Raw genomic sequence first — 24,641 nt, forward strand, 5'->3', positions numbered from 1 at the left:
CAAAAAAGTAGTCGAATGAACAGAATGTCAGATTATGAGTATGACAGAACAGGCAAAAATGTAGTACATGCTTCAGATTCTGAAGTGTAAACCATTGAATACTTTGTTATCCCGTGAGACAATGGGAGCATTATAGGGGTAGACCACCCAAAAATGTATTTACCCTCCTGTCATTCTGATGTGACATTCTTTCTTCTGTAAAAAAAAAAAAAAAAAACTTAAACTTAATGTACACAAATCCACAAAAGTCACTGTCCATGCCTTTTCATCCCTGACTTTCTCTGCATGTCTTTAGTCAATCCTGACAACAGTTTACAAGCGGTTATTAGATCTGGCCCTAAGATTCACATTTCTGCTCGTCACTCGTCCAAATACTGGCCCTTTTTAATTTTAAGTGCCTCTAAGTAAACTCAGTTTATTCATCATCTACTGTCAGAACGATGCATGTCTTTCCATGTCCCTCTATGTCTCTGTGGCCTTCTCACAAATTCTCCGAAACATTAAATTTTGGCCAAGTGACAGCGTGGTGGCCATGACAACAGACTGAACCCAGGTGCACAAATCTGGCAGTGCATGGTGCCTCTGTGAAATTGTTATATAATTTGATGTCCGTCTTTAATCTCCCAGACCAAATGTGACAGTAATGCTATAATTGTGTCTGAAGCCTTATGTCTGAATGCTACTAATCATTTCATATTACACCAAATATGCTTAAAGACAGTTAACCCTAATAAATGTACTCACCCTCATGTCGTTCCAAACTTACTTTTCCCTCCGTAAAAAACAAAAGAAAATAATTTGAGAAAATTTTTTTTTTTTTTTGGTAACCTAAATGGGTTGGTTACAAACATTTTTCAAAGCATCTCCTTTTGTGTTCTGCAGAAGTTTGGAACAAAATCTTGGTGAATAAATGATGACAGAATATTAATTTTTTTTGGTCACAGGGAGAGCGCATATACTAAATGTGTGTGTGTTTTTTTTTTGAATAGGTCTTAAAACAGTTTAAGCTAAACACACTGCTAGACACAGTGATTTACAATGTGTGATTTAATTGATTTGTAATATCTAACTGACATGTCAATAAACAACTGGGGGCAAGGATTCTGTCATAGTCGTATAGCATCAGTCCACTGTTTTACCACACCCTTTCCAAAGCTCTTCCCTCTGGTCTTTGTTTTCCACCCAATTTAAAATGATGCAACATCTCAAGAGATTACAAATTAAGCAGCGTATCTAGCTCATAATTATAACCCAATAGCAGCTTTTCACTCTAATCACACTTATCTGAGCTAAGTGGAGCTTCAGGGTCTAGACAGAGTTCTGTGATCATTTCCTTGGATGGCTGCCTGTCATACTCAACACCTGGGTGGGATTCTTTGTCTGCATTATAAAGGTGTGGTGAGGACACTCCTTTATGCGTCATGTATAATTCATAGGCGCTATAATTCTACAGCTCATTATAGCCAATGATAAATATTCAGTCATTTTCTATGTATCAGAGTGGAATAACAAACATATCTCCATTTATTTTCAGGTGGAAATCAACACACAATAGGGTGCTCATTGCGCCCACTCTTTCACAGCAAACACTGACACACGCTTGTTTATGGGGTCATTACGGTGAGCGTCGTACAAAATGTGTCGGCGTAAAATTGAGCTCCAAGATGAAGGGAGCGCGGTTGCCACGGAAACAGGAGAGATGGGCGCAGTGGAGTGAGCAGTGATGCAGTTTCCATAGCAATGGAGCCTGCCCCCCCCCCCAGGCGCTGCCTGCCAGACAGAGTAATAAGGTGCTGATGAAATGATGGGGGAGGGGAACAGGGGTAACACTGCTATGACAGACACTCAAGCAAAGATCCGCTTGCTAAAACACCCCACTGCTGACTACAACATGCTCCTCGTTAATGCAAGACCTTTTTTTTATCAAGCTAAAGCACAACAACCGCTAATAACCGTCCGGTCCTTGGGAGCAAGAATAGCTAAAAATAGCTATCACTGCGTGACTGCACTGCAAATAATTTTCTTAATAATTTTTGTCTTGTTTTCCAGTGTGTACTTGAGAAGTAAAACTGTGTAAGATATTAAGACTTTAATATCTTTCTTTCTTATCGTTTCTTTTAGAGTATATCCTGAATTCGGTTCATTTTGCATGCTGTATTGGGAAATTGCATTAAAGTTTTAATTGTAATTAAATGTAAGTAAATTTACAGTAAATTAAAATTGGCTTTTAATTTATATAAAATCAGGTTTATGCTCAAAACAAATCTTAGCATCTTACTATTTTGCTTCTGAAGTAAATTTTTCTTATTTCAAGGATGTTTTGGTATTTTACTGAAAAAAAAGAAACACTGATTATTATTATTATTATTATTTAATGAATATAATTTACATTCATTCATAAATAGATTCAAGTTGGTTTAAGGATGCTTACATATTTGTGGTGCAAAAAAAGACAATAATACTGATTAAGAAAATTATTTTTAGTATTATGTAGTGTGGTAAATAAATTAAATTAGTTAAATAAGTAATACAAATAAAATAAGTACATTTATGATAACAAATGTTAATTTCTGAAACAAATTTTGCTTCTTGTATCTTATGGTATTATCTTATTGTTGACCAAAAAAAAAAAAAAAGTACTGATGTTATCAAATAAAATAATTTTAATTAATTTGGGGGAAGCTATTTTTTTTTACAGGAAATAAAAGACAATAGTATGTTCTTTTTTTTCTTTTGCAGTGTGGTAATTAAAAAGATGGATACCTGCAAATACTAAATAAAGACTAAAAACAGGAACCGGAACTTCATAAGAAATATGTGGCTATCATCCCCTGTAATTGAGTTTGAGATATAGCAGAACAGAGATCTAAACCTAACTCAGCAGATACTATATTTATTCCAATAAACCCACGTTGTCTTATATTGTATAACTTATCACAAATAGAACTACACAACAGAGCATGCTGTATAGTGTACATATACCAGTAAAGATTATTTACAGACAAGCATAAACAACTGGCTTATGTGTGTATCCTACAAGCCTGAATGCAGACTGTATAGTTCTTTTAGAGTCATGCTCCACTATAGACACATAGCCTGCTCTTGACATCAGTGGATCATACTCATAAAACAAAGAGATCACTTTAGACAGCCTATGACTAACATTATAACACACTAGACACTAATCTGGATGACAACAATCTTGGCACGGGACACGCAGCTCCATAAAGACAGAAGGCAAGTAACATCTCTCTACTAGAAATAATGAAAGCTCACATTCTGTGACATGTCAAACAACCCCCAGATAAACATAAAAATGGGTCTGCAATGAAGAAAACATTATGGATGCCAGATTCAAAATCCAGCAGTAATTAATGGCTGTGTTTAATCACTCCTCTAGACTGATTCATCATACTGCCCTATATGGGACAGCACAAGTCTATAGGGCATACATGTATACTCTTAAAATTATAATACAAGTTAGATTTGAAATATTAGGCAAACTTAGGGATGTAATATATATTCTTGTTTGAGCAACTGCTGACCAGCATGATAAACTCTGCTGCATAGGGTCCTGTCCCGAATGGTGCCCTAAGCCTTATTGCCCACCTCTAAATCCACTTCATTGATGTCATGTTGCACAGATTATCGGGTAGGATAGAGCATGTATATATATATATATATATATATATATATATATATATACTTATGTTATATAACTTTAGCACTCACTATTCTAATTCTATCCTTTAAAAAAAAAATCTAACTACCCTTCTAATCTTTTTGTATTCTATTTTCTCTTAATTTATTATGCAATTATGTGTGTGTGTGTGTGTGTGTGTGTGTGTGTGTGTGTGTGTGTATATATATATATATATATATATATATATAAGACCTCTAACACTAGCTTGCTCTATTCTTTTTCTATTCGATCTGTTTTCTTTTTATTTCTAATATTATTTAAAAGCCCATACTACGTGTACTGTGTTAACCTAACTGAAACTTGTTATAGCACTTATATATCATTGCTCTTTTTGTTGTTTTTGATTGCTTCCACTGTCCTCATTTGTAAGTCGCTTTGGATAAAAGCGTCTGCTTAATGAATAAATGTAAATGTATATGTCATTTAGGATGTGGATATGATATTATGAACTGGTTTATTCAAAAATGAAAATGATGTTATCATTTACTGGCTTTCATGTTGTTTTCAAACCTGTATGACTTTCTTCTGTAGAAAACAAAAGAAGATATTTTGATAAGAAGATATTTTTTGCAATAAAGAATGTGGACCCCACTGACATTCATTATATGGTCAAAAACATTCTTCAAAATACATTTTTTAAAATATTTTTCACAGACAAAAGAAAGGTAAAAGTGTTTGAAAACCACATGAGGGTGAGTAAAAGATGACAGAATTTTCATTATGAGTGAACTATGACCTGTAAGTACTGTTGCTAAGATACCACACATGTACATTGAACTTGATGAGCTTCTTTATTATTATGGGATTTACTATGATTTTTGTGAGGATATTCTGATCCACAGTAAGAATCACGAGAAACAACTGAAGAATCAACTCCTACCATCTTTCAGAAAATTAATAACCACATACTGTAATCTCACCAAGCAAATTGGGTTAAAAGGGGATGGATACTCAAAAATAGACCTTTGACCTACATAACACTGTCGTTGAGGGGACACCTTACAAAAATGGCTGCTAAATAGGATGTCCTGCAACATCCTGCTCTGATCACAATCTAAAAGATGATATGGATCCAGGATCGGTAAGATCATATGACTCTGTGCTAAGCCGGGCTGTCAAACGCCTTTTAGATCCTCTGTTGAATAACCGCTAGTATTTACCACATCTTGAATTCCAGGTTCAATATTTCCAGAGTAGGACTATTCTAAGTCAGAGATCCAAAATTAGGACTATAAAGAATTTTTATGAATTTGGGGACGTAAGCTGGATCATTCCATTCTTCCCAGTTTTTATTATTAAGAATGGCGCTATAACTTATAAACACCTTTGTCAGTGTGAAGTGATGAAATCTGTTTTATGATTTGTAATAGAAGAACTGGCAGAGATCATTTTGGCCTAGTACCAAATGGCCATCAAGACTAATATGGCGACTCACGCCACAGTTTTAACTAAACCGCATACTGTGAAGAGAAACAGAAACTGCTGACTTAAGAAAAGCCAGCACCTGCAGTTTGACTTTACAGCATTGAATCAATACCTAGGGGACACAGATATTAGCAATTCTGAGCAGGCAGGCATGACTAAAGGAAGAAATGGCAACAAAATACAACCCTGTGCTGACACAGGCACATCGTCATCCAATAATACAACATATTTGGCATTTATGGCATTAGAAAACCAAGAAGCCTTTGTTTTTATCATCTTCATATCTGTTTTCATTTTTGTAATGGCTGTGCCAACAGAGCACTTTACCAGAAATTGCACAGAGTCTTCTCCACTATAATGAGGCAATATCCTAACTGAAAGGGCTCAACGAATCTTAATTCAGGTGTGTATTAATGACAAGAAGTAATTAAATGATACAATATATATTAATGACAATGGACAGACAGACATATAGACGGACAGATGATAGATAGATAGATAGATAGATAGATAGATAGATAGATAGATAGATAGATAGATAGATAGATAGATAGATAGATAGATCATTTATAAACTTGTTACATGATGTTTTATGAGTGAAGATGAATTAAAAATGAACAATAGTAAATTTATAAATTACCAACACTACCCTACATTAATAAAGGCTGTAAAAATGTTTTCATTGTTAGTTCATGATACCTAATGTGTTAAATAATCAAACCTTTTTAAGATATGAATAAAACAAAGACCAAATGCCATGAATATTTAAATACTCTCACACAAGGAAGCATAACATTCATTGAAACAGATCTATTTGTGCTTATAAGCCCTTGAACAGTCAGAGATGCTAAATGTTCAATATATAAAAAGCCACTACCAGACACCCTCCCTCTTAAATCGTTCTAGTTTTCTTCCTCCTGCATGAGTCCCTCTAATATGATTGTCTAGGCATCGGATTGATTAAAAGGATGGATGCAAAGTTGTCTTCCAGTGGATAATAAATAAACTCACTATGACACATACAGATGTACCCACATCCATTCTTTCACAGAAGAAACAATTTTCAGGATAAATAGATAGCACTCTGAGCTCACTATACAGTCAGGTAGCCACACCCCACACATCTCTCTTTCTTCTTTTCTTCTGTCGCTTTCTGTTCCCAATGAGGCCTGAATGCTTTTATGATCAACACAAGCAAGCCAGACGTGAAGACACTTGAAAAGGCATTTGACAGCTCTTTATGGAACTATCCACATCCAAATGCGCATCTGACCTGAAAATGAGGCAGTCATGCACATCAATGCCTATTAATTCTAATAAAACACACCCAGGGTCTATGAATTCAGGATGGACCCCCTAAGTACAACGAGGAGGGAGGAGAGGAAGGGCGTGCCCAGCGGTCTCAAATCCCCCCAGTCTGGTGCTCATACACCCATGATGGTGGTGACCTCGATTGAAAGAAGAAAATTAAATGCGGGTGTGTGTCTGAGCATCTTCCAGAATCCAGCAGCCTCAATAAATCAACCCCAGACATGCACATGCATCCTCTTCGTCCCACCACATTCAACCTCATCTTTGCATCCCTTGTACCCCACGGACCCCCTTCCTCCTACCCTGGCACTTCCAGTTGCTCCAGAAACCTTCCTTCTTGGTCGAGTCTGCGGCTGCCATGGTGCTGGCCTGCATGCTAGGCTGGGTGAGGGGAAGGACTGCGAATCGCTTTCTACTAATGCTACTGTTACAGCCTCTTCACTGCTTGTGCTCTATGTCGATTTCCCTCTCTCTCTTTCTCTCTCGCTCACCGGTTCACACCAGTGCATGAATGACCCATAGGAGGAGGAGACAGATAGGGGAGGGGAGGCAGGGATGAAGGAGAGGAGGACTTGGAGAGGTGGTGACAGTGCTGCCCACTGGTGGAGAAATTGAGAACTGATTTTGTTAAAGGCAGACGTTTGGGGGAGGGGAAAGCATCATGATTGACAACTTTAAAGGATGTTAAATAAAACACACACAGTTTTTAAATTTTTCGAGTCTGGCAGTCCATTCACTTTCATTGTATGGAAAAGAGCAGCGTGAACATACAGCTAAAAATCTCTTTTTGTGTTTTACATTAAAAAGTAAGCCATACAGGTTTGAAATGGCATGAGGCAAAACTGCAATTTTTCGAGTTAACTGTCTTTAAAAACCCTGCAGATAGACTCTAAAGTGGGAGGATGAAATATTTGTTTTCCTTTTTCATTTTATATGGGAGACTAATCCTAACTAATCCTTTTGAGGAGGCTTAAATCTGGTGGTAAACATTGCTGCAGACTCAGTTTGCTCATTCAGTGCAAAGGCTCATTCTGTACTCGATGCATCATCTCTGACAAATTTCACTCTAGACTGTTATAACACTGAGTGTGAGTGTGTGTATATATGTATGTGTGTGAGGAAGGAGACTCATGGGATATGCAGAATGACTCAGCGCTCTCGGTTAAAAGAAATGGGATGAGCTCAGAAGCAAGCAGACAGTCCTGTCCAGCGGTCAGGGATGGACTGGCCATATGAAATCAACGGGACTTTTTCTGACCAGGCCAACCTGTGGGCAGGCTGTCAAAACTAAATCTATGTAAAAAGTAAACATTATTAAATTTAAAGATATAAAGGTTTTCCAAATTTTCCTATGACACATCCCTGAATTGAAGTTGGCAAAAAAGTTGGCACGGGGGCAACAAATGGCTAAAAAAGCAAGCAGTTTTGAAAAGATTCAGCTGGGAGAACATCTAGTGATTACTTAAGTTAATTGATATCAGGTCTGTAACATGATTAGCTATAAAAGCTTTGTCTTAGAGAAGCAGAGTCTCTCAGAAGTAAAGATGGGCAGAGGCTCTCCAATCTGTGAAAGACTGCGTAAAAAAATTGTGGAAAACTTTAAAAACAATGTTCCTCAACGTCAAATTGCAAAGGCTTTGCAAATCTCATCATCTACAGTGCATAACATCATCAAAAGATTCAGAGAAACTGGAGAAATCTCTGTGCCTAAGGGACAAGGCCTGAGACCTTTATTGGATGCCCGTGGTCTTCGGGCTCTCAGACGACACTGCATCACTCATCGGCATGATTGTGTCAATGACATTACTAAATGGGCCCAGGAATACTTTCAGAAACCACTGTCGGTAAACACAATCCGCCGTGCCATCAGCAGATGCCAACTAAAGCTCTATCATGCAAAAAGGAAGCCATATGTGAACATGGTCCAGAAGCGCCGTCGTGTCCTGTGGGCCAAGGCTCATTTAAAATGGACTATTTCAAAGTGGAATAGTGTTTTATGGTCAGACGAGTCCAAATTTGACATTCTTGTTGGAAATCACGGACGCCGTGTCCTCCGGGCTAAAGAGGAGGGAGACCTTCCAGCATGTTATCAGCGTTCAGTTCAAAAGCCAGCATCTCTGATGGTATGGGGGTGCATAAGTGCATACGGTATGGGCAGCTTGCATGTTTTGGAAGGCTCTGTGAATGCTGAAAGGTATATAAAGGTTTTAGAGCAACATATGCTTCCCTCCAAACAACGTCTATTTCAGGGAAGGCCTTGTTTATTTCAGCAGGACAATGCAAAACCACATACTGCAGCTATAACAACAGCATGACTTCGTCGTAGAAGAGTCTGGGTGCTAACCTGGCCTGCCTGCAGTCCAGATCTTTCACCTATAGAGAACATTTGGCGCATCATTAAACGAAAAATACGTCAAAGACGACCACGAACTCTTCAGCAGCTGGAAATCTATATAAGGCAAGAATGGGACCAAATTCCAACAGCAAAACTCCAGCAACTCATAGCCTCAATGCCCAGACGTCTTCAAACTGTTTTGAAAAGAAAAGGAGATGCTACACCATGGTAAACATGCCCCGTCCCAACTATTTTGAGACCTGTAGCAGAAATCAAAATTGAAATGAGCTCATTTTGTGCATAAAATTGTAAACTTTCTCAGTTTAAACATTTGCTATGTTATCTATGTTCTATTGTGAATAAAATATTGGCTCATGTGATTTGAAAGTCTTTTCATTTTATTAAAATTTAAAAAACGTCCCAACTTTACCGGAATTCGGGTTGTAATTATACTTAATTCAAGTTTTTTTTTCCCAACTTTTCCGGAATTCGGGTTGTATTAAAATTTTATAATTGTTTTAATATTACCTATGTTATGTTAAAATCTTACACTACAATGTATCAGCTATAAATCGCCTAATCTCTCTAGTCATTGTGTGAAGACAGACTGTAATGAGACAATTCAGTGCACAGAAATCCTCCACCATGATCCCACGTCTCATGTAAAAGATAACAATAACCTCAACCAATCAATTTATCATGCAAAAGAACTTGCACATGCAGATGCACATTCAAACAATGGCAATTAGCATATGTGTAATGTCTATGCCTCAGCTTCCACTGAACTCTTGACACATGAAATGCCAAGGGCCTTTAAAAGATAAATGATTGATAGAGAGTTGATAGAAGTTTAATACAAACAGTTTAATAGAAGCATAATAGAAACAAGAGCGCCATAAATGAATATCTGCTTGTGTTTGCCATTCTAAATGTAATGACTAATGATGGGTTTACCTAAAAAAATGTGGAATGACCTTGCTACAGAGTGAACTGTTAATTGACCCCCTCCAATAATTGTTTTTAGTGTGGGTACAGAAGCCTATAATAAAACCGAATCCCACATTGCATAAACTAATACAATGTCTGTTAAAGAATTTAAGGGAAACTGCTTTTTCATGAAAAAGTTGCAGAGGAAATTGGAACATTTATATTTTTCCAAAAGTCAAGCATAAAATCAACAGTTTTTTCATCAAAGAATCTTGAAAATATATAGATATATTTGTAGGGGTACACAAAAAAATCAAGTAAAACTAAATTTCTGAAGAATCATGCAACAGCTAAGACTGGAGTAATGGCTGCTGAAAATTCAACTTTGCCATTACAGGAATAAATTACATTATATATATGTTAGATGTTTTACTAAATTATTTTACTTTTTGATCATATGCAGCTTTGGTGAGTATAAGAGATTTCAAAAACATTAAAAGAATCTTACTAACCCCAAACGTGTAAGCAGTAGTAATAACACAATGAATTACCACAGGAACACATACAAACAAGAAAACACAGTTTTTGCCCTTCACAGCTCAGTCAAAAATCTCTAATTTATACAAATGCACACAAACTGATAATGCATGACAACCCCTGACAGCAAGACAAAGACAGCATGTGGTAAACTGAGCCCTCTGCTGGAAGAAAATTGCATTTTTCTTGATACCCATCTTCAGTATGTGTAAATACAAAAGCCATCTCATTTCTAGAGGATTCGGTGAGACACTGAGCTCAAGAAAGGAGGGGCGGTGGGGGGGTGTAGCCAAACAGACTGTGGCACCTTACCTAATTTAACAGAACACCGCAGACACCCACATAGATTGGTTAGCAAGCACCAACAGTAAAACTGATCTGTTTTTACAAACAGTTATCCAAGGTTCAAGGTTATAAAGAGGAATACATTCACTGAGATGCATCATACAAAACAATGATTGTATTAGAAAAGGAATTGATTAAAAGACAAACATGATTTGAAATAAGACTTTGTCAAATTTTCAGTTACATTAATACTGAAAGAGGATATAGAGCTATCTGCAGCCACTTGCCAAGATATACTTAAATGTTCATCTGTCAAGAATGGAATGAGCCATTTTATCTCACTATGATTTGTGCAATTCTTTGTTCTGCCATTTTGCAGTGTCACAAGAAGGCAGCACTCACTGGTCACAAATGTAGCAGACAGAAACGGACCTGAACCACAGGGGGATGCTTTGTTCTGAAATCTTCAAACAACAGTCCAGCCTGAAGCTAGAGCATTAATAAAAGATGGCTACTGCCTTCAAAAGACACAAACAAATGACCTACCCATCTACTAATACAAAATGCAGTCTAATTATTTATTTAGACAAAACTATCATTAATAATTGAAATTATTTTAAGAATTAAACAATGAATTAATTAAAAATATTTGTTTTTATTTTAAAACTATATTCACACACACACAGTGTGTCTCCTATGTGTGTCTCCTGCCTACCCTGTGTAACCCCTGGTTTTTTTTCTGTTAAAGACTGTGTTTCCTGCAACTACTACGTCTCTGCATTCATTGCTCCTACACAGTAGACATCCTAACAATATTTGTGTGTGTGTATATTGTAAAATTAAATGTTAAATCAATTTTTTTTGCTAAAATACAGCAAAATAGTGATTAGGTCCATATAAACCTAGTAACACGCTCATATAATATATATATAATTTTTTAATTTTTTTATTATCTTTTACTCACTATACTGTGATATGTTCCCATCACTGAAAGAATGAAAATGTTTTCCATAAATCATAGGGTTTTACAGTGCACAGACTGCTGTAGGCCAGCCAGATCTTCCATGGTTTTTCACAGTTTCACACATGATATTTCCACTGTGCTCTGCTCAATCCTGAAGACACAAACAACAGATGCAGGGAGCAGTCAGGTGTGAAATAAAATCTAAAACATTAGCCGCCCATCTAATGGCTCAGGGGATTGTGTGAAAAATGTGTCTTTTAAAATTTATATTTCATTTGCATGACCTTCTGGAGCTCTGGTGATGATTAGAAATGTCATCTAACAATGTGCTGTATTTCTCTGTTCCACTGCTGTATGATGAGGAAGAAAAGCAATGACAAATGTTTTGTATAAAACATAATTTGTATAAAGTCTGAACAATCTCATTATCTAGACAGGTTACCTTCAAAGTGCATGCAAACACACTGATATCTAAAAGAAATTGTATTAAATTCCACATTACCAAATAACCTGCCTTTATATAATATTAGGAAAATATTAGATGGAAGCTAGCCTGTGCATGCTCAGTACTGACGGATTCTCAAGAGACTGATGCATTGAAATGTTTTTCTTTTTTTCCTGCTGTTAAAGTCAAAGGGAGTTCCCAGGGTGATGCCAGTGAGTATGAGTCAGTTTTTATTTTAATTTCAGTGTATTTAAGCCTCTCGTCTTAAAGGGATAATTCATCTCACAATCTTCAGAACATCTTATTTTATGTTTCGCCGAAAAAAAATAAGGATAGCAAACAGGTTTGTAATGACATGAGGGTAAGTAAATGCTGACAGAATTTACATTTTTGGTTAACTGTCCCTTTAAGAGAAATATTTCCTGATAGTGAGACTTGAATTACTAAGAAAGAATGATTCCTATTTAAGTAGTTTTAAATTTGACAGTTTATATTTATATAACATTTATATAACAGACCTAGATATTGTGATTGTAGCTCGGCATCATCTAGCATGTTCACACGTTAATCGGCTACAACTGGCTTGATGTTGCACCAGCTCTGAAAGGCTAATTAATCCTTCAAATGTTCGATTACGCACTGAGTCAGGCAGCTCAACAGTAACTGTGCTCAAATGGAGTAACTCAAGATAGTGACTGTCAGAACTTGTGTCTTGAAGTGATTATTAGCTTTTGGGGAACGTGTTTACCTTTCTCCCTGGTTAGACCCTGGAAGACGGCGGGTGGTGCAGTCGTTCTCTCAGAGCCCCTGCGGGCTTGACTGGACCGTCTCTTTTCTTTCTGGTGCACCTCTCCAGCAGGATGCTCCACCTTCAGCTCCGCCAGGACTGGGATGAGGGTTGTGCTGCTGGGTTCGGGCTTCTCCTCCATGGTGGATGTCATCTCTGTAGGAGCACTGGTTGGGGCTGGAATGGTTGGAGGAGGTGCAGTGGGAGTCATGATTGGTTCTTTAGTTGGTGAAGTCGGGGCTGTGGTTTTTTTGGCTGGCTGTTGGGTCTCTTTGAGACCATTTGTGGAGTCGTGGGTCAATCTTTTGGGACTTTCCTGTCCACAGGACTCCAGAGCCAGTTCACTGTCCAGCTCTGCTTCACGTTCCTCCCTCAAGATGCTGTACTGCATTGCAGTGCTTAGGGCAAATGCAGGGGCAGAAGATGGGATGGGTGCTGTGGAAGGTACTGTGGTTGATGAAGTTGTGCTGGGACTCTTATTGAAGCTCATGTAGCCAGTGCTGGGAGATCGTGGACTAGGCTCTTCAGATACCATCTCAATCTCAGAGTCGCCAGATTCGGTACTGCTACCCTCAACATCCTGGGGGGAAGGAAGCAAGGTGGGTTTTGGGGCAGAAGACTTCACCTCCACTGGGGAACTATCCTGCTTGGAAGTAGGTTGAGAGGGTGTGATGGGAGATGTTTGAGTCTTGTCTTGGGTGAAGCTCATTATTTTAGTTTCACCAGGCTGGATGTTTGGATCCAAAGGAGAGTCAGACTCATCTTTAAAGAAAGAGAAGGAGAAATAAAGGACAAGGAGTAATGTAAGGTGACTTGTGGCCATCTGGTCTGCCAAGGCATCCCACAGTGTAAGCATATTTGTGTTATTATATTACTAAAAAGGTATAATGTACAGCCAGTAAAGTAAATGAGTCATCAACTATGGGCACCTCTGACCTGGTTGATTTCTACAAGATCAACTCTGTTCAAACGCACTTTGGGCCTGGAATAAAGCTACAACAATAGAATCTAAACATGAAAGTAATTTGAAAGTTGCGAAATAAATGATAAAGGCATAGAAAAAAAGCTTCCTAGACAGCTTTAATGTCACAAATAAAAAGGCTGCATTCTGTTTATTTTAATTAAACTCCTTAATCCCAAAGACATAAAGAAGTACCTGAAGTTGAAGAATCATTAATTTATAGATTTTTCTGAACATTCACTTTCGATACCTCAATGACTTAAAGCTGGTTTGTCTTGTCGTGGTGAGCTTTAGAATGGTACTCTAACATTTACTAAACTGATGTTTCACCCGTTTCTTAAAGTCCTAACTTTAACTTCTCCAAAATGTTTGGAACTTGTTTCGCTGCTTTATCCACCAGATCTGTCTTTTTTATATCATAGATCTGCTCATTTTTCAGTCACTTTACATAAAAATGAAGTAAATAAATCCATTTAAATGTAGGGAAGTTTCCAGATTGACAAATACACCTACACAGGAGCAAAGGGTCAGCTAGCAGAGGAATTTTAAGTGGTGAAATGGATAAATTACATTGAAGTGCTTGTGTGGGATGGTGATGCCCACCTGTAGGGGGGGTGGATGACTCAGGGCTTTCATCCTCAGGCTCTGAGAGGGTGACGGTTGGCACTCCCTCCAGCCCCAGACTCAGAATACTCTCCTTCTCTGACGCTGTTAACGTAGGGCTGTGCTGGACTGTGCTGGGCGATACAGATGTAGGTGAAATTTCTGTCAGGGTGATTTTTACTGGGCTGGAACTACTGCCAGTACATGGAGATCGATAGGGCTGGTAATCAGACAGCTCTTCATCAGATGGTTCCTCTACATATGGGAAGGTCTCAGAGTCCAGAACTGCAGCAGAGCCAATGTCTTCAATGTCCACTTCTACTGGTGATGGGCTCTTCTCCAGTTTAGTGTACTGGATGGGCTCTGAGAGGCCACTCATCCTCCACTCCTCAAAGGGGCGCTGTGAGCTACAGGAGTCCTCTTTACGACTGATGTCCATGTAGTTGTAGGAAGAGTCGAAAGTTTTCTCAGAGTCATGTATCTTGTGAGAGCTGTCAGTCTGGTCTGCACTGGGGTTTATCTTGATGCCGGAATCTGAGGTCAACTGGCAATGGGATCCAGAGGTGAAGTCTTCCCTGCTGGATGTATTTTTGTCACCAGATCTGCCAGAAAAGTAGGAGGTGTCTTCATGGGAGGCATAGCTTTGATTGGACAAGAGAGAGGTGTACAGGTCATCCCTGTCATCAGTGGATGACTTCTGGAGGATTAAATTTGACTTATCTGCATGAGAAGAGAGGAACATGAGCAAGAATTATAACTTATTTTAACATTCTTAAAGTGACAATGTTTAAACAATGATTATTCTATAAAATTAGTGTTGTTATTCAGACTCAAATCTAGCCACATCAAACAAAAAACCTTATTGTTTTACACCCTTTTCCAATATCATACTATGGAGCCCATAAAGGGACGTAGTGATGAAAAAAAAAAAAATAGTATCAAAAACTAGTATAATGTCAGGAGAAAGCAGGCTGGATTCAGGTGCGGGTAAACCCAAGGCTTTATTCACAAAGCGGAGACAGAGAAGAAAGAGTCACGTTCCACAGGTTTCACTCGCAGTGACAGGATGAACAGCAGATGAGTCACATTTCACAGGTTTCACTCGCAGTGACAGGATGAACAGCAGATGAGTCACGTTTCACAGGTTTCACTCGCAGTGACAGGATGAACAGCAGATGAGTCACATTTCACAGGTTTCACTCGCAGTGACAGGATGAACAGCTGAAGCTAGGAGCTCTGGGCTTATAAGAACTAGAGCAGAGAAATAAGCCAAACACACTGGAGCCTGAGGACAAGACACGACAGGGTGAGTACAAAGAGCTGCTAGATGATCGGAGCTATTGGAACGAATAACAACAGTCTGACAATAGACAGAGAAACACAGGGAATAATAAAGGGGAAAAAATTAGAAGGACATAGAGAACAGGTGGCGAGCAATTATGGTTAACAACGGGGAACAAGGGAGGCGGGGAAAACACAAACAGGCAGACGTGGTGAGCTGTCAAACCATCCCAACACACACACACACCCACACCAAAAAGACAGGTGATTAGCCCCGAGACCCGACAGTACCCCCCCTCCCAGGAGCGTCACCTGGCGCTCTAGGAAGGGGCCTACCTCGATGCCGCCGGAAGTCCTCAATCAACGAGCGGTCCAGAATGTCCCGGGACGGCACCCAACACCTCTCCTCTGGACCATACCCCTCCCAGTCCACAAGATACTGAAACCCCCTGCCGCGGCGCCGCTCATCGAGTAATCTCTTAACCGTATAGGTAGGAGATCCATCCACAAGACGAGGGGGTGGGGGGGTGGGGCGACTGCAAGCAGGATTAAGGGGGGAAGAGAACACAGGCTTGACCCTGGAAACATGAAACACCGGGTGAACCCGACCAAGAGTAGGAGGGAGCTTGAGCCTGATCGCCACCGGACTAACCACCTTGGTGATGCGGAAAGGCCCAATGAATCTGGGTGCCAGCTTACGAGAAGGCGCCCGGAGAGGCAGATCCTTGGTAGAGAGCCAAACCCGTTGACCACACACATAGGTAGGAGGAGAGGACCGGCGACGATCAGCTGCAGCCTTGGTTCTGTCAGAGGCTTGGACCAAAATCCTCCTGACTCTCTCCCAGGTGCGACGGCAGCGCTGGACGAAAGCCAGGGCGGATGGAACCGCTGCGTCGGGTTCCTGTGATGGGAACAGAGGTGGATTATAACCAACAGCACACTCAAAAGGGGACATACTTGACGCGGCCGCAGGAAGGGTGTTATGGGCGTATTCTGCCCAGGAGAGCTGCTGACACCAGGAACTCGGATTGTTGGATGCTAGACAGCGGAGCATTCTTCCTAGATCCTGGTTGGCCCGCTCACACTGCCCATTGGTCTGAGGATGAAAACCAGATGACAGACTAGCAGAGGCCCCAATCTGTCTACAAAATTCCCTCCAGAACCGGGAGACGAACTGGGGACCCCTATCAGAAACCACATCCACCGGTAACCCGTGGAGACGGAAGACGTGATCCACCACCAGTTGGGCGGTCTCCCGGGCGGAGGGTAGCTTGGGCAGGGGAATAAAATGAACCGCTTTGGAAAAGCGATCCACCACCGTGAGAACTACAGTGTTTCCCTTCGACGGAGGAAGCCCAGAGACGAAATCAAGGGCAATGTGTGACCAAGGACGGGAAGGGATAGGGAGAGGATGCAGTAGACCATCAGGAGGGCGATTGACAGGCTTACTTTGGGCACATGTGGGGCAGGCCAACACAAACTGTCTAACATCTGCGGCCATAGTAGGCCACCAAAAACGCTGTCGGATGGCAGACAACGTTCTCCGAATACCTGGATGGCAGACTAACCTGGATGAGTGACCCCACTCAAGGACCTCAGAGCGCAGCGCAGCCGGCACCAGCAACCTGCCCGCCGGACACTCTCCCGGCACCTGCACCCCTCGACCGGCGTCCTCAACTCGCTGCTCGATACCCCACGAAAGAGCCCCGACCACCACCCCCTCAGGAAGGATGGCCTCGGCCGCAAACTCCCCCCCCCCGGAGCACCGAACAGGCGAGAGAGGGCATCAGGCTTGGTGTTCTTTGATCCCGGCCGGTACGAGAGGGTGAAATTGAATCTGGCAAAGAAGAGCGCCCAGCGGGCCTGACGCGAGCTCAGCCTCTTGGCCGAACGGATGTATTCTAGGTTCTTGTGATCCGTCCAGACCAAGAAGGGCTGCGCTGACCCCTCCAACCAATGACGCCACTCACCCAAGGCCAATCGTACCGCCAGCAGCTCTCTGTTGCCGATGTCATAGTTACGTTCTGCAGGGCTGAGACGACGAGAGAAGAATGCACAAGGATGAACCTTCCCATCATGGAGGGAACGCTGAGATAGAACTGCGCTAACCCCAACGTCAGAAGCATCAACCTCGACAATGAACTGGGCCTCCGGATCTGGAACCATCAGAATAGGTGCAGAGACAAAATGGGACTTTAAAATGTCAAAGGCTACCTGCGCTTCCCGGTTCCACCTGAAAGACACCTTAGTGGAGGTTAAGGCTGTCAGCGGTGCAGCGATCTGACCAAAATTCCGGATGTAACGCCGGTAGAAGTTAGCAAAACCCAGGAAACGCTGCAGAGCCTTCCGGGAGTCAGGGACCGGCCACTGGGCAACAGCTTCAATCTTAGCGGGATCAGGCTTGATCCCCTCCGTAGAAATAATATGGCCAAGGAACGTAACAGACTCAGCGTGGAATTCGCACTTCTCCGCCTTGACAAACAACTGGTTCTCTAGTAACCGCTGGAGAACCCGTCTGACATGCTGGGTGTGTAATTGGAGAGAAGAAGAAAAAATCTAAATATCATCCAAATACACAAAGACAAATTGATTAATCATGTCACCCAACACGCTGTTGACGAGTCCCTGGAAAACGGCTGGAGCATTGGTCAGACCAAACGGAAGAACCAAGTACTCGTAGTGTCCCGAAGGGGTGTTAAATGCCGTCTTCCACTCATCCCCCTCCCGAATGCGCACCAAGTGGTAGGCGTTGCGCAGGTCTAACTTGGTGAAGACCCGAGCTCTCTGTAATAATTCAAAAGCAGAAGACATTAAAGGTAGGGGGTACCTGTTCTTGATAGTAATGTCATTCAAACCTCTGTAATCAATACAAGGGCGCAGGGAGCCGTCCTTCTTCTGAACAAAGAAAAACCCTGCACCAGCGGGAGAGGAGGAATGGCGGATGAGCCCAGCCTGAAGTGACTCACGTATGTACTTGTCCATGGCCTCTCTCTCTGGACCTGAAAGGGAATATAAACAACCCTTAGGCGGAGAAGAGCCCGGGAGGAGATCAATGGCACAGTCGTAGGGGTGATGCGGAGGTAGCGAGGTGGCCCGGGCCCTACTGAAGACCGCCCGAAGATCATGGTACTCCGCCGGAACACCAGTCAGGTCAGAGGGATCCTCCTGAGGAACACAAGACACAGAGACAGGACAAAAAGCAGCACCCAAACATGACACGTTACAAGACTGACTCCAGGCTAAAACAGAATTATAGACCCAATCAATGTGAGGATTGTGCTTGTGCAACCATGGGTGTCCCAGAACTAAAGGAGCCTTAGGGGAATCAATAATAAACAGTTCAATCCGCTCATGATGACTGCCAGCAATATGGAGGTCTATCTTGGGAGTGACGTGGGTGATGGTGGTAAGGGGACGGCCAGCTAATGACCATGCTGAAACGGGGCTAGCCAAAGGAACAAGCGGGATCTTCCAACGTTGAGCAGAGGCAGCATCAAGGAAGTTCCCCTCAGCCCCCGAGTCCACAAGGGCGAGTCCAGTGTGTGAATGACTCTGGAAGGAGAGTTGGAGCGGCAGCTGAGTGCGTGTTGCAGGAGAGCTTGAGCTGAGAACCGTGCCCACCTGGACGCTCCGCCTCACTGGTGGACCCTGGCCCTTTAATGGGCACTGAAGGGCGAAGTGGCCTCCCTTGCCGCAGTATAGACACGCCCCCGACAACAGACGCTCCTGCTTCTGCCGTGGTGTAAGCCGTAGACGACCCAACTGCATGGGCTCCTCCTCCGAGGGCTGTTGGCTGGCTAAACTGGCTGAAGAGGACTCTAGGTGGCGCCACGGGGCGGGTGTTTGCCGTTGTTTGCGGCGCCGGCTGAGACGACCTTCAATGCGGAGCGCGAGACTAATGAGCCTATCCAATTCCCGCGGGAGCTCTATGGCCGCGAGTTCATCCGAAATGGCGAAATCCAACCCCTCAAGAAAACGAGCGCGCAGCGCGCTCTCATTCCAGCCGCATGCCGCAGCTAAAGTCTGGAACTGGATAGCATAGTCAGTGACGGAGCTCCACCCCTGAGACAGTCGTGATAACTGGGCCGCCGCCTCGTCACCCTGAGCAGAGCGATCAAACAATTTGGCCATCTCTTGACTGAAAACCGCGAAAGTGGCACAACAGGGAGCCCACGATCTCCAAACGGTGATTCCCCATTCGCGGGCACGGCCCGAGAGGAGTGTAAGGACGTAAGCCACCTTGGTCTCTTCATTAGCGTAACGCCGGGGCTGCAGAGAAAACACCAGCGAGCATTGGGAGAGAAACGCTTGACAGGCGTTAGGATCGCCATCGTAGACCGGCGGATTGTTGGCATGGGGTTCGGACTCGTGTGACATACCGGTGTGAGAAACGGGACCCCGGCTCGTTGCCTCTTGCTGAAGATCGTCCACCTGTGTGAGGAGTTCGGAGACTCGGGCACTGAGAACTTCCACATCCAGCGCGGTGGTGTTGAGCTGAGTGGCATGCTGCCCGATCAACACTCCCTGTTGAGCGAGAGCCGAGCGAAGCGGACCAGATCCCGCTGAATCCATAATATGGTCAGACTGTTCTGTCAGGAGAAAGCAGGCTGGATTCAGGTGCGGGTAAACTCAAAGCTTTATACACAAAGCGGAGACAGAGAAGAAAGAGTCACGTTCCACAGGTTTCACTCGCAGTGACAGGATGAACAGCAGATGAGTCACGTTTCACAGGTTTCACTCGCAGTGACAGGATGAACAGCAGATGAGTCACGTTTCACAGGTTTCACTCGCAGTGACAGGATGAACAGCAGATGAGTCACATTTCACAGGTTTCACTCGCAGTGACAGGATGAACAGCAGATGAGTCACATTTCACAGGTTTCACTCGCAGTGACAGGATGAAGAGCTGAAGCTAGGAGCTCTGGGCTTGTAAGAACTAGAGCAGAGAAATAAGCCAAACACACTGGAGCCTGAGGACAAGACACGACAGGGTGAGTACAAAGAGCTGCTAGATGATCGGAGCTATTGGAACGAATAACAACAGTCTGACAATAGACAGAGAAACACAGGGAATAATAAAGGGGAAAAAATTAGAAGGACATAGAGAACAGGTGGCGAGCAATTATGGTTAACAACGGGGAACAAGGGAGGCGGGGAAAACACAAACAGGCAGACGTTGTGAGCTGTCAAACCATCCCAACACACACACACACACACACCCACACCAAAAAGACAGGTGATTAGCCCCGAGACCCGACAGTATAACTCACTCACAAAACTGTTGCGTTTCCAAGAAAAACTTAGCATTCGATCACAAAATGTTTCGCACTCTTTTGAATGCAATTAGTTTTTTTCGCAAACATTTTATGTTCGTACGCAATATTTTTTCTTTCGTGTGCTTCACATATGCGTTCACTAGCAAAACCTTTGCATTCACATACCTGGAGAACAAATGGGCAAAAAATGGAAACAAATGCATAGTCTCTCTGGGAATGCAATATTTTTCGAAAAGAAAAGCTTTTGCAAAAAGAATGCCAAATTTGTTGTGAATTTTTTTTAAGAAGGAACACAAAAGCAATAAAACAAATGTTCCTCCCATCTTATATTTTTACATAACCATGTAAAGGGAGGTTTTTGTTGAGCTCAATTAATACTTAATTTAATTGTTGTCTTTTTATTTAAATGTCCCTCTTAAATGTATTTCATATTACTTGTCTCAAATACAGTGGATTTCATATTTTTATTTGTTTGCATATTTTTATAAGCCATATGTTATGTCTCTACTAATATGATTATATATTGTTGCACTGTGCTTTTGCCATTTTATTATATTGTTAAATAAATACAGTATCCTAGAAGAGAGATGCACAGCAGAGCAGCAGTTTGATCTTATCTATAACGGCATGCTCTGTACGTCACAATGAATTCGACAGTGTGCATGTGTTGTATGTGAAATTCAGATGCTAGAAAGACAATAGCATCTGTGTGTGTGTATGTGATTCAGGTGGTAATTTTTCTGAAGTGTCCTCAAGAGGGCTCTATTGGGGTATGGCAGTGACAGCTCTCTCATCACATTGGCCACTCCTCCTTGTCTCTCTGCCCTTCTCTCTATTACTGCAGCTATTCGTGGCAAATGACAGTTTTCCAGTTCAATGTTTATATGAAGGTCGACTGCAGTGGTGTCACAAAAGGGCTCGAGAAGCACAAACACACACACACTCACACAGGGATCAGAAAATGAGCAAACTAGTGGTGACACCCGAGTATCTCCCTGCCTCAGCATACAAAAACAAGAAAACATTTGATAATTTCTGTAAAAACTGGAGCATCTCCAATATGTTAATCTTTCCTTAAATTTGAAGTTTCATCTTGTAAATGTTAAAATACAGCATAAAATCTTTTAAAAAATCCCTATCGTATGTTTTATGTGCAGAGACCAGGGTCAGAAATGATCCAGGCTTGAGGCAAAAATTCTACTGAAAGTGATAATTATACCCCAGATACAGTACAGACCAAAAGTTTGGAAACATTACTATTTTTAATGTTTTTGAAAGAAGTTTCTTCTGCTCATCAAGCCTGCATTTATTTGATCAAAAATACAGAAAAAACAGTAATATTGTGAAATATTATTACAACTTAAAATAATAGTTTTCTATTTGAATATACTTAAAAAAAAATAATTTATTCCTGTGATGCAAAGCTGAATTTTCAGCATCATTACTCCAGCCTTCAGTGTCACATGTAACATCCAGTCTATCACATGATCATTTAGAAATCATTCTAATATTCTGATTTATTATGAGTGTTGGAAACAGTTCTGCTGTCTAATATATTTGATGGATAAAAGGTTAAAAAGAACTGCATTTATTCAAAAAAAAAAAAATTCTAATAATATATATTCTAATAATATATTTTCTTTAATATCACTTTTTATCAATTTAACACATCCTTGCTGAATAAAAGTATTGATTTTATTTAAAAAAAAGAAAGAAAAAAAATGACTGATCCCGAATTACTGACCAGTAGTGTATATTGTTATTACAAAATATTTATATTTTAAAAACATAGCTTCTTTTTTTTATTATTATTATTCAGAAAAGTATCCTAAAAAAGTATCACATGTTCTGAAAACATATTAAGCAGCAGAACTGTTTCCAAATTTGATATTGAATCATCATATTAGAATGATTTCTAAAGGATCATGTGATAATGATCCTAAAAATTCAGCTTTGCATCACAGAAATAAATGATCATTTAAAGTATAATACATTTTAAATTGTAATAATATTTCACAATATTACATTTTTTTCTGTATTTTTGATCAAATAAATGCAGGCTTGATGAGCGGAAGAAACTTCTTTCAAAAACATTAAAAATAGTAATGTTTCCAAACTTTTGGTCTGTACTGTATCTAAAATGTGTAAAAAAAATCTCTGTAGTTTATATATATATATATATATATATATATATATATATATAAATAATATTATTACTTAGAATATTCCATTCTAGCCTTTACTCAACTTGACTTTAGTGCTATAAGTGAATGGCTGAGAATGAGAGATGTCAGGAGATGAGATCTTATTTCAGTTTGATTTAATCCAATTGTTTGTTCTGAAAATGGCTTTCATTTCATTCAAAAGAAACTGCTGCACAGACTTAAATAATATTAACAAACTACCTTCACAGTTTAGTTTTATTTCAGTTTTTAGCTCAAACTCCCAATTTTATTTTATACAACATTTTTTTTTCACTTTCAGTATCAGGTGTGTTTCCCACCACACCACAGATGCATAACTGTGGATATTTGCATGAGTTGTGTAAATCGTCATACTAACATGACCCCACTCAATCTCTTTCTCTGTGCTGCCCTACATTCACTGGGCAAAAGTACTCCACTGGGACTCTATTTTTAACCATCAGTAGCTAAGAAGTGTGAGGATTTATGAAAAAAGTGCAGATATAGAAGAGAGTCACTGATACTTCAAAAACAAAAACCACATCAACTCACACCCTTCTTTATTACACTGCTAACTGATAACCTTGAGTACCTGCAACCATATAGCAACAGGATCGTCTCAGTGACTGTGACAGAAATGTTTCTGTATGTGACGGACAATCCTGCATGTGCATCAGTGTTTGCACCACACATTCTCCAGCCCACACCTCTCACCGTCAACATTTCAGCAGCGTGCAAGCTATGACTCATCCTCTCAAAAACACAGCGATAACGATAGCGAGGACTCACGGTGGCCTTAAGTGCTGATCTTTCATTTAGAGTCTGTTACTAAATTGTCTTTCACCTGAAAAAAAAACAGTGCTTAGTGAAATATTATTCCAACATAAAATTAACTGTTTTCGAATTTTCAACACAATTACTTCAGACTTCAGTGTCACACGATCCTTCAGAAATCATTCATATATTCTGATTTACTGCTTGAAAACATTTCTTATTATCAATATTGAAAACAGTTGTGCTGATTAATATTTTTATGGAAACCATTCTACTTTTTTTTAGGATATTTTTGATGTAAGTTCAAAAGACATCATTTATTCAAAATAAATATTCAAAATCTTTTGTAATAATGTACAAGCCTTTACTGTCACTTTTCATAAATTGAATGCAATCTTTTTAAATAAAAATATCTAATAAAAATAATAGTACTTAACCTCAAACTCTGGAACAGTTCAAACAATCAAATTCACATTATGAAAAATAAAGTCAGCTTCCTGTTTTAAATATGTCAAAAAAGAAAGAAAGAAATCTGCATTCAAGCCATTGTAATTGGGTATATATTTACTAAGCCACACTGTAAAAAAATGTAATTGTAATTTAAAAAATTAAGGTGATAATTAAAAAATAGTGTGTATATTTTATAAGTGCTGCTTTATATGTTTTTGTGGGAAGGTAGACACCTGTTAATGTTTAATTTTCAGTTATGTTTGACATTTGAAAGCTTTTCTGTTGTGTTAAAATCATGGATTAAATTATTTAGGTGATTTTAATTGATTTATTCAGGTATAGATTGCATTAAAGAAACCAAGCTTTAAAAACTACTCAAAAATAGTATTGTTAG

General features: G+C 40.5%; 1 protein-coding gene across 2 annotated transcripts in view; it reads right to left on the reverse strand.

Annotated features, from left to right (window-relative positions):
• Nucleotides 1-24,641, reverse strand: part of LOC132092561 (reticulon-1-A-like) — a 33,488-nt gene that overhangs the window by 3,069 nt on the left and 5,778 nt on the right. The window contains exons 2-3 of one of the 2 annotated variants that reach the window (XM_059498843.1): nucleotides 14,284-15,003; nucleotides 12,681-13,481 (exon numbers count right to left, since the gene is read on the reverse strand). In XM_059498843.1, coding sequence (XP_059354826.1) covers nucleotides 12,681-13,481; nucleotides 14,284-15,003 — 1,521 coding nt within the window. Of the gene's footprint in view, nucleotides 1-6,741; nucleotides 6,943-12,680; nucleotides 13,482-14,283; nucleotides 15,004-24,641 lie in introns of those variants that run through there. The other variant, XM_059498844.1, reaches the window with a different exon arrangement.

Source organism: Carassius carassius, chromosome 18 (assembly GCF_963082965.1).
Source record: "Carassius carassius chromosome 18, fCarCar2.1, whole genome shotgun sequence".
Classification (NCBI taxonomy): Eukaryota; Metazoa; Chordata; class Actinopteri; order Cypriniformes; family Cyprinidae; genus Carassius; species Carassius carassius.